Genomic DNA, 11,409 nt, shown 5'->3' on the forward strand with positions numbered 1-11,409 from the left:
AGAGAGAGAGAAGGAAGGAGAAAGGGAGGGGAGTGAGGAGCTGAGTCATGCACTTCAGCTTTCTTCTGGTGTGTCCTTTGTCACGCACTCTGCACACACACACACACACACACACACACACACACACAAACATTCTCAGTACATTCTCAGGCATAGCTTCCCCCTCTCAGCCAGCCAAACACATACGCTTGTGACGTCAGATGCCTGCCAATCACCCGTCAATCCCAATTTTGGGACCGAAGAGGTGTCGGGAGAACAGATGGAAAGAGAGCAAGAATGAGAGAGAGGGGAGAAAGAGAGAGAGAGAGAGGAAGAGTCATGAGAGGGGAGGGGGGTGGGGGGGAACCGTCACAACCGCTCTGTGAGTAGCTGCTTTAGCTTCCAACAAGCCTTGGGTTTCATTCTGTCAGGATTGTAGCTGCGCCGCTCCTACTCACACTCTTGATTAAGCGCAGCTTAGCTGGCCGACCACTGGCTGCAGGCTGGGAGAGGAGAGGAGAGGAGAGGAGAGGAGAGGAGAGGAGAGTGCAAAAGCGATGCCATTATATTGAGGTGAGCGTTCTGGAGGATTACCTCCTATAATTCCCCACCGCCGCCAGTCACATGCTCCGAAAACGTGCCCCCAGGGGTCACCTTCCCCACTTCCTCTTCTTGGTGTAAATCACCACTGGGTAGGCGGACTGACCCAGAGGCTTCAGGTCCACGACCCGGAGGTCCACCATCCGACAGGGTTTTTTTGTTGTTGTTGTTCAGTCGCAACCCCAAACGCAAACACTTGTGGCTCCTGTGAAGCCAAGGGTTTCTCTTGAAGGGCTTGTTTTTAGATGATTCAGGTGGGTCGGGTTGCGGACTGAGCTCTATTGGAAGGGTAGGGGCACCAGGAAGGGGAGTGATCTGGTCTCTCCCCCACTACACACCTGGTTTCCATGTATTCATCTAGTAGATGCTTTTATCCAAAGTGAATCATAATATAGAAAAACAGATTTCACCTGTATGCATACTCCTGCTGGGTTATCAAGCCCATGAACATGTATAGTACAGTACAGCAATGTATTATGAGCTCCGCGTATCAAATCCATTATGCACGTTGGAACTCTGTTGACTTGAGCTGAGAAGAGGATAGAGTCCTAGAAATACTGGACATCTCACCTCAGTACACTATTCAGCATTTACAGGTATTCACTAAGCACATCATTTTATCCAGATGAGTTTACAGTACAGAGTACATTTGCATTAGTGAGTGGGTATGGAGGACATTACCTTGCTGCTGCTAGCAGCATCTTAGTATGCTGGTCGCTTCACCAGTTGAGCCACAAGACCACACTAACTGAAGCAACAAGGGACTAGTCACCCAGAATGTGTGTGTGTGTGTGTGTGTGTGTGTGTGTGGTTTCTAGGGTGAAATGTCAAGCTGCCGCTTGGGACAGAGGTCCAGAATAGAATCGTTCTCTTGCTAAAAGTCATTTTCATCTCACTTGCTTGCCACACTAGCAGCTAATAACACAGACAGTCATCTGTCAAGTGCATTACAGTTCAGGAAAAAAAAAATCAGCTTTTGCCTGCCTCTACCCATCCTTACTGCTTCTTTCATCCTGAACCCTGACCTCATGAACTTAACCTTTGACCTTTGACTCCAAACCCATGTCCTTAACACTGACCCCCCCCCCATCCTTCTGCCATAACCCATTCATTTCCCGCTACTCTGCTTCAGTCTGGATGGATTATTTTATGCTAAAGGAACTAGGCTATATGGGGGTTTATAAATGACCATTGTGTGAAAGTGAACACCTCATAGGAACCGAATGGGTTAGCGAGGTGGCTTACCTCGTTTAGGGGTGGGACTTTTGTTTCCAAGCGACACATGATGTTGCCATGGTGTATGGAGTGGTAGTGGTGTGAGGTGGGGCAGCAATGAGTTCTACTGTGGATGTGCAATGCAACGTGCAAAGCAAAGCGAGCGAAAAAAAAATGATTTAACATGCTTCATTCTTTGTGTTTGTCTGTCTTTGTTTTAAATGAAAAAAGAGTGCAGTTTATAGTAGCTAATTGTAATATTTACTGATATTATTATAACTGTTATTATTAATGTTCCGTTCTCATGTCCAATGGAATTGCCAGCACATTAAACGGAGAGAATTTTTACATTTCACACGAAGCGTCAAATCTCTGCCAGCACTCCCCCCCCCCCTCCCCCCCTAAGTGCTCCTTTTCCTTATGATCTGACTCCCCCACCAACCCCCCGAGCAGAACGACTCCTTCCTTTACCAGCGCCTCTGAGTACAGAGTTTAACAGCAAATGTCATAATTTAACCCAGCTGAATGTTAATCTTTCATGTGTTAAATAGTATGTGAACTGTGCCAGCGCTCCTCGTGCTTAGCTGCTTGTATGAATAATACACTGGTCTCACTCTGCACGGCGCACGCCTGGATGGGGGATAAGAGGGGAGGAGTGTTAGGACTAAAGATTTAGCAGCTCCTGAATCTGAACTGTGTGTTTTTGTATGTTTGTGCAAGTGTCTTTGTGTGTGTGTGTGTGTGTGTGTGTGTGAGAGAGAGAGAGAGAGAGAGAGAGAGAGAGAGAAGGAAAGGAACTCACCCTAATGTGATGTTATTGATGTTCACATAGGTTACCCTTGGATTATTCAAGTGTGAGTGTGTGTGTGTGTGTGTGTGTGTGTGTGTGTGTGTGTGTGTGTGTGTGGTGGGGAGAGAGAGATGAATTCACCCTAATGTGATGTTATAAATGTTCACATACTGTTGGTTACCCTTGGATTATTCATGTGTGTGTGTGTGTGTGTGTGTGTGTGTGTGTGATGAACTCACCCTAATGTAATGTTATAAATGTTCACATGCAGTAACTGAGTTATGAATAGTCGGCTAAAGACCCCGACATTGCTCCGGCCCAATCAGCATGTCTAATTTGATGATCTGGCGATAAAGGGCTTCATGAAGCAGCAATAGTATTTGCTGATGTGTGTGTTTATTAGAAGGCCACTCTCACTAAAAATAAGTCCAGCGTTGGGGGGGATCTGGTTATTGTGGCATGTTCTACTGTACTGTGTCCTGATTGGCCGAGCCGTGTCGTGCAGTGCTCGGTTTCCTGCTGAATCACAGAGATGGTAAGCGATATTAACAGAATGGAGATTCTCCACGGCTCTTTGGCTTACATCGACACGCTTCATTTTTCCCTCCCCACCCGTCTCTTTGCTTTCTCCGCGCTGATCTCTCGCTGTCGCTGTCTCTGTGTCTTTCACTCACACACGCACACACGCACACACACATACACACACAGACACAGACACACTCTATTTTTCTCTTTCTTTCTCTCACACATCTCTTTCTCTCTCTCTCTCTTTCTCTCACATACACACACACACTCTTTCTCTCTCTTTCTCAGACTCATGCACAGATACACAAACACACACACACATACATGCACACACACACACACACACACATATTTCTGTGTCTAGTGGCAAGATCAAAGCACCTCTGCAAAGAACCAGAGACAAAACACATTTGTGTGCAAGAGGAGAAACAATAGAATAGCATCTCAGCTTCCCTCTGTCTGTTAGGTTTCCTCTCTCGTCCTCTACATAATGTATAGTGCACACATTTGTGCAGCTGTCACCAGAACTCACACACACAAACACACACACACACTGACACAGTCACACACTTCCAAAGACTGACTTCGCGTTGTACACTTTGTACACTTGCACAATGCAGGTCTGTGTTTCTCTCTGTACTTTCGCACAATGTGATGAGTGATACGGGGTCTTTTCAGACCACAGACAATTATTTTTTTTGTTTGCCAAAAATCAGGATCCGCATAATGGCACAGTGCACTACACTTTAAAGAACAACTGCCTCACCAGTGTCAAGGGCAAAGTCAATATGATAAATGGTATTTACAGTGATGATGGATGCCTTGATCTGTGGGAGTGTGTGTGTGTGTGTGTGGGTAGGGGGGGGTTGATAGGTGTTTTATGTGTGTGTCCTAAGTGTGTGTGTTTGTGTGTGTGTGTGTGTGCGCATGCATGTGAATTGCAAAGGGATACGTGAGGACTTAACCTCCCTACTGAGGAAGACGTCAAAATAAAAGCTCATTGGGTTCTCATGTGGTTCTCATGGGGCTGCCTCTCTCTGTTCCCCCTGGAACCTGGAAGACGAAATTGATTATGATGGACCCTGTTACAGCGACAACAAACAGGCCTCTGCATGGGCTTCTGTGTGTGTTTCAGTACGTGAATATGTGTGTGTATGTATTGGTGTGTTTAGTTGTCTTTAGTTGCGCGTGCGTGCTTGCGTGCGTGCGTGTGTGTGTGTGTGTGTGTGTGTGTGTGTAAGAGTCTTCTCTGCTGATGAATATGTGGAAGTGTCTTTTTGTTCTTATCTTCCTCATAAGCGTCGTTATCATCATGTCCTCCCCGTACGTCAGCCCATCACATTGCCACCCCCGTCGTAAATCCTCTTTGCCTCGCCGCGGCACGTTGGCGCCGCCACGTCCCTCTCCTGGACTGTGCGGACCGGCACGCCACTGCCGCCGTGCCAACAGGTTCTATATGGCATTGGCAGATCCGAAGCGGTCGACGGGGCCTCGGGGGGGGGGGGGATGGGGGGGGGGAGCGAGGCGTGGATGGACGGGCGGTGTGGCACGGACGCTTCTGGCGTGTAGGTGCGGCGGCGGAGGAGTGTCGGAGTGTCGGCGCGGCTGGATTTTAATCAGGAGGGGCCCCCGTGTGCCAAGAATTCCGGAAAGCTCCACAGGCGTTGTTGTTCCGCCGGCGTGGCCAGATTCCAGCCCTGGCAGCGGCGATGAGTGGCGCGAGGTGGGGGGGTGGGCAAGTGAGGTCCCTCGCCATCACTATACATGAAGCTAAACTAGTGCCGTTGATGTGTGTGTGTGTGTGTGTGTGTATGCGTACAGTGTGAGAGGGTTTGTGTCTGTGTGTGTGTTTGACTTTCTGAGTGTATGTGACTATGTGTGTGTCTTTGTGAGTGTGAGTGTGTGTGTAGTATGCGTGTGCATGTGTCTGTTTGTGTGTGCATCTTTTTGCACGGAACATGGTACCTAAGTATTTAGATTTGGAGTGTGAGTCAGTGATGGGTCTGTATTCGTATGTGTGATTCGTATGTGTGATCTCTGTGAGAGAGAGAGAGAGAGAGAGAGAGTTTGTGTATGGAGCATGTTCAGTATGGATGTATTTTTGTAACATTTATGAGCAACGTGTGGGTATGACTGTACACCTTCTGTTCACAAGTCTGGAAGTCGTATGCGTGTGTGTGTGTATGTGTCTCTCTGTGTGTGCCTATGCATAGCATTATCTGGGAGTGTAAACGGTGTGTATGTAGCATTCTGTATGTCATTGTATAATGTCCAAGAGAGAGACATCGAGGGTGTGTGTGTGTGTGTGTGTGATGGTGTTAGCGCAAGCATGTCTTCTATATTCTCCTTAGTCTTTGCCCCTCCCCCCTCTCCTTTACTCTCTCCCTCTGTATACCTCCATCTCTCCCTCTCTCTCTCCCTCCCTCTGTCTCTCTCTACCTCACTTCTTACTTGTCATTGTCCTCTCTCTCTCTCTGTCTCTCTCTCTCCCCCTGCCTCTCCCCCCCTCTCTCTCACACTGCAGTGTTGCCATAGCAACGGAGAAATGTGGGAATACCTCTGTCCTTCAGAGAGAGGGGGAGAGAGAGAGAGAGAGAGGAGGAAAGACAGAGAGACATAGAGAGAGGGAGGAAGAGAGGAAGGAGAGAGAGAAAGAGGGAGAGAGAGAGAGTGGCTAAGGATGCATTCACGTTGATGGTACTAAACAGAAAGTGTGAAACGATTTTGACCTGACACCACGTACAGTAGCAAGCAGCATCATCAAGAGTCTTAGGAGAGATGAGTCTGTGTGTGTGTGTGTGTGTGTGTGTGTATGTGTGCGTGCACACACATGCATGTGTTGCTAGATTCACACAGCTGCTCAGTCCATGAGCTCTAAAGGTCTCTTACAGTAGCCATGGCAACGGCAAACCCAAAATAGCCCACCCCCTTCTCTCACTCTCTCTCTCCTTCTCTTCCTCCCTCTCTCTCTCAGTCTGTCTCACCCACTGCAGTGTGATATGAGTTCATTTCTGATTCCTGCTATAGTCTTACGCTCTTTCCTTTCTTCCTCTCCTCCTATCCCTCTGTCCTTTGCTCCGTGTCTTTTTCTCTCTCTCCCCCTCTCTCTCTTTTTCTCTCCTAATTCAGTTTGAATTTTCAGCCTCTTCAGTTACCATGGGAACCTCTGGAAACCATGGTGATTATTTTATCGGCCTAGACATTACATCACTAAACATATTTTTATCCTCATAGTTGATATTAGTAAACACTTGTATGGTGCGAAGTGGATATATGTTTGACTGGATGAGGTAGTGTGAGTATGTATGTTTGCGGTGTGTGTGTGGTGGGGTGAGGGGAGTAGTTGGAGGTAGCCTATGCAATGATCATGTGTGTGTTAGTGCATGTCTCTTATGTGTGTGTGAAATTTGTGGCATTTGTGAATCCTAATGTATTCTACAGGCTCTGCAGTGATTGCTGTGTGTGCGTGTGTGTGTGTGCGTGTGTTTGTAAGTGCTCTACTGGAGCATATGTGACTTTAATCGACTGCCTTGACTCAACAATTACCTGAGAGTCTGCATGTGAGAGCGAGCACGCAAGTGTGTGTGTGTGTGTGTGTGTGTGTGTGTGAGCGACTCAGTAAGTGAACAACTGTGTGGTTGAAAATCTCAATCTTTCAGCGTTATTCTAAAAGGCTGCACCTAATTTGATATGTGTTAATTAAGCGTGGGCAAATGAGATCAAAGATTCAATTGAAAAGGGTTTTAATTAAACTCTCCCATATGCCACCGAGGGACGCGGCTCCATCACTCTCTGGCCTCCTCCACCTCCCTAAAAACCGCTGGGAGAACGAGCAACGAGGAACAAGCACCGAGCACCACAGAGCTCTTCAAGGGGAGACGACGAAGCGCACCGCTATCCCCCTCTACTGGTGACAAGTAGTGACGGCAACATTCGGTCGGGGCAGCTGTTCTTTTGCGACCGCCTTGCCTTTTAGCAGATGGCTACATTTTGGGCAACACTGATTGCTAATGCTGGGACACATGGTCTGAGTACATCTTACACAGTTTTATGGTTATTAACATTTGCAGAGTCCACTGCTACTGTTAGTTTCCCTTTGTGTTGTTACGCAGGCCAGTAAAGTTATGGGAATGCAGATTAGAAACATAGATTGAGTAGATCTGCTCAGGCATTTGTTATCTAATCACTCGTCTAGCAGATGCTCTCATCAAAACGAATTCAGTGTACATGTTGTCAGTATGTACTACATTATGCATGATTCCCAAGGGTGTAGCACCATGCCAAAATGTATTGTGCAAATGTATATCTGAATCTGAATAATGTTCGTATGTAGTGTGAGTATGTGTAGTATGCATGTTTTGTTTTAATGGAATAATTTAATGCATATGCAGGATACAATACGTTTGACTTCACTCAGTCTAAGCACGTTCCCTAAATGTGACCTGTTAGAAAGTCTCTCTCTCTCAGGGAGTGTAGAAGGCATTAGACTTGGTAATATGGTCATAGCTAATAACCTGAATGTCACACTGACACTCTACCCTTTTCTGAGTAGGCCACCAACGAGACAGATGTCCAACTGAAGCAGCCAGGCCAACTCATGTGCTGCAAATAGCTGAAATGATGGCTGACATATCAATGCTTATTCTTATGGTCAAGAAAACAATATCTATGAATCCATGGACCATTATTTGGGAGAGTGTCTTACGAGTGTCTTATAATAGCCTACACACCAATTAAAAAACACATATTAGATATTGTATATAATATTATAATATAGTACTATATACTATTAAGTAAATAGAGTTGAGAGAAATAAAACCTAAATTAGGAAAACTCCAAATATTTATAACTCTCAAAGACGTGATTACTTATAGCATGTTCAAGCCGAAATAAGAGTGGATGAGGTTATATATATCTGTGATTGATTTTCTTGAGTGTAGTATATATACAGGGGTCAATTAATCAGTGGATGAGTGGATGGATGGCTCATTAACCAGTGTAGAGTTCCCTGACTGAACTTCTTTCTTAATTTCAAAAATCACAGACAAAATAGACAAAATAATCAGTGGACAGACTAAGGAGAACTGGGACACCAGAGCCATTGTTATTATTACATACGTTTATTCTGAATGTTCAAGTGTTATATCAGACACGGTACCAGTCGTGCTAGTGTGTGTCTGTGCTGCCTCTAAAGCTCCTCTAAAGCTCTTTGTGTTTGTCTGTCAGTGCTGCTGCTGCTGCTGTTCGCCATGTCTCTTACTTCCTCTTCTCCTCCATTGGGGGTTGTGCTGAGGAGGTGGGAAAACACCAAACAGGTAAACATAAACAGAAAACAAACAAAAACACAAAACATACTGTACATCGAAACACAAACACTGTGCTTCAGATGTGAATAGACAGTCCCATTAGCTTTTATTTTGCCTCTGTCTGTCTGTCTGTCTGTCTGTCTGTCTGCTTTCTACTTGTGTGTCTGTGTGTGTTTTCTCTCTCCCCCTCTCTCTTGAACTCTCTTTTCTGTTTCTCTGTTCAAGCCAGTAACTTCTCTAACAATAGGATTTTTTTTCTTTCTCTCTCTCCCTTTCTCTCTCTCTCTCTCTCTCTCTTTCTTTCTCTCAGTGTGTCTCAGTCCATTCTTAAACAGACACAGGCATGCAGGCATCCTTCCAAACTTTCCCTGAAAGAGGCTTATGCAGGGTGACTTTCATGCTGCCATTATACACACAAACACCTATCCAGTTATACACTAACCCAATTACACACACACACACACACACACACACACACACACACACACACACACACACACACACATTTTGTCCAGGTACACACAAACTCATGCTTGCACTCCTAGCTCCTGGGATTTGGGTACAGGAGCAAAGGGATACGGTTCTCCCCACGGGGCTATCTGTCACACACACACACACACACACACACACACACACACACGCTTACCCTTGGATGAGAGGACATGGCTCTTTCCCAGATGAACACTGTGTGTGTGTGTGTGTGTGTGTGTGTGTGTGTGTGCATGCATGGATAGAGGAGAGTTTAGAGAGGGACAGGGAGCAGGGGGAGGGGGCAGGGATGCAGTGCTCTGTGTTGGAAAAGGATGTGCTCTCCCCATACCCCCCCACTGCACTGCCCATGAGCACATCAAGAGACATCTGCCATATCATGCCCATCTCTCTCTCTCTCTTACATCTGCCATATCATGCCCATCTCTCTCTCTCTCTTACATCTGCCATATCATGCCCATCTCTCTCTCTCTTACATCTGCCATATCATGCCCATCTCTCTCTCTCTCTCTTACATCTGCCATATCATGCCCATCTCTCTCTCTCTCTCTTACATCTGCCATATCATGCCCATCTCTCTCTCTCTCTTACATCTGCCATATCATGCCCATCTCTCTCTCTCTTACATCTGCCATATCATGCCCATCTCTCTCTCTCTCTTACAGCTGCCATATCATGCCCATCTCTCTCTCTCTTACATCTGCCATATCATGCCCATCTCTCTCTCTCTTACATCTGCCATATCATGCCCATCTCTCTCTCTCTCTTACATCTGCCATATCATGCCCATCTCTCTCTCTTACAGCTGCCATATCATGCCCATCTCTCTCTCTCTCTCTTACATCTGCCATCCCATGTCCATCTCTCTCTCTTACATCTGCCATACGATGTTCATCTTCAGATTCTTCAGATCCCTGTCTTTGCATGTCTGTCTTTCTGACTGTCTGTCTGTCTATCTGTTTGGCTGTGATTTGTTGAAATGGTTCTAACAACTGATTTGATTTCACAGATTGTTTTGTGAAAAAATTCTAAATCGTAAGTGTGTCTCTCACTGTTTGTCTTTTTTGTTATATGTTTTAACACTCCCTTTCATTTTGTTCTTTTTCCATATAACCTCTCCTGAAATATCACTCACTAAGCAGAAAATAACACCTCACTATGCTGTAGTGGGGCGTATGAATGCACTACCACAGCACACCAGCAGAGGGGGCTGCCGGACCAGCCAGCCGCGAGGCGAGACCCTCGGAGGCGCCCGTGGGTACTTACGTCTGATCTCCAGTTTGCATTCCACCTCGGCCTGGCCCAGGTCGTTGACGGCCCGGCAGGTGTACTTGCCCCCGTCGAACATGCCCGGCTTGCGGATGTTCAGTGTCAGGACGCCCTGGTTGTTCATCATCAGGTACTTGGGGTCATCGCCAAGGATCATATTGTTCTTCAACCAGATAATCTTTGGCTGGGTGGAGGTAGAGAGAGAGAGGGAGGCAGAGATGGAGAGAGAGAGAAGGGGGACATGAAGAAAAAAGGGATGTATAGAATGACAGACTGCACAGATATGCACATTTATAAGGAGACAAAAAGGATGATGTAGATGAAAAAACATGGAAATATCCATATATAGGAAGAGGTCTGAAGAAGAGAAGGATGTATGTGTGGAGGAGGAGGTTTCAGAGAGCCAGGTGTGAAAACAGGTGAAGACAGGGATAGAGACAGGGGATTTGAGGAGGAGAAAAGAGATGTAGTGAATATGCAGGTTCAGAGAGAGATAGAGGAGAGGGATTTGATTAAAGAGCAATGTATATGTAAGGGGAAAGAGAGACAGACACTGAAGGGATTAGCGAAATGATATATGTGTGAGCGCATGAGAGAGAGAGAGAGAGAGAGATAGAGAGAGAAGGAGAGTTATTCAGAGAAAGACAGAGGAGAAGAGAGAAGTTAGTGATGAACTCATCACTCTGCTCTGAGTGGGGTGGTGGCTGGGAGGTGGGGGGTCTGATCGCTCCAAATAGTCATTATAAAAACGGAGTGTCCAATTTCATGCGATCTCCTTCCTCAATTTCCATATTAAACGGCTGCTATATGATATTACTGGGCCACCCGATACATCTGCGGGATAATCCGCGTGGCTTATGTTTCATGAGTTTTCGTATCGGGGTCAGAATTAAAGGCTACTTATGCAACGTCAGTCATGAAGCAGTGAAATTAGATCAGCGTGTCGTAACTCAAACCTCTCGAAAGGTTTATTTTGCTCCAGCACCATGCTTCATCCATCCATCCATCCATCCACCCCTTGAGTACACCTGGGGGTCTTGAGTAAAAAAAGGGCTTGATGCCTGTAAATGCTCCTTTTAGAGGGCAATAAATGTTGCAGTCATGGCAGCTAAACAACAATACATAAAACCTCCCTGACGACCCCCTCTGAGATGATCTATGTTTATGATGCCCTGACCGAGTGCCCGTCTGGCGTGGCATACTTGGGGCGACGCCTGCGCACCCTCGCCCTTGACG

The 11,409-nt window shown here is 46.3% G+C and overlaps 1 protein-coding gene across 44 annotated transcripts in view; it reads right to left on the bottom strand.

The window, feature by feature from the left end:
- Positions 1-8,208: 8,208 nt before the first annotated feature.
- LOC121700697 (myosin-binding protein C, fast-type-like) overlaps positions 8,209-11,409 on the bottom strand; it is a 39,822-nt gene continuing 36,621 nt past the window's right edge. For all 44 annotated transcript variants that reach the window (XM_042083861.1, XM_042083855.1, XM_042083854.1 and 41 more), the window contains 2 exons: positions 10,171-10,357; positions 8,209-8,397 (listed from right to left, as the gene is read on the bottom strand). In XM_042083861.1, coding sequence (XP_041939795.1) covers positions 8,366-8,397; positions 10,171-10,357 — 219 coding nt within the window. In that variant the 3' untranslated portion in view covers positions 8,209-8,365. The remainder of the gene's footprint in view (positions 8,398-10,170; positions 10,358-11,409) is intronic.

Source organism: Alosa sapidissima, chromosome 24, assembly GCF_018492685.1.
Source record: "Alosa sapidissima isolate fAloSap1 chromosome 24, fAloSap1.pri, whole genome shotgun sequence".
Classification (NCBI taxonomy): Eukaryota; Metazoa; Chordata; class Actinopteri; order Clupeiformes; family Clupeidae; genus Alosa; species Alosa sapidissima.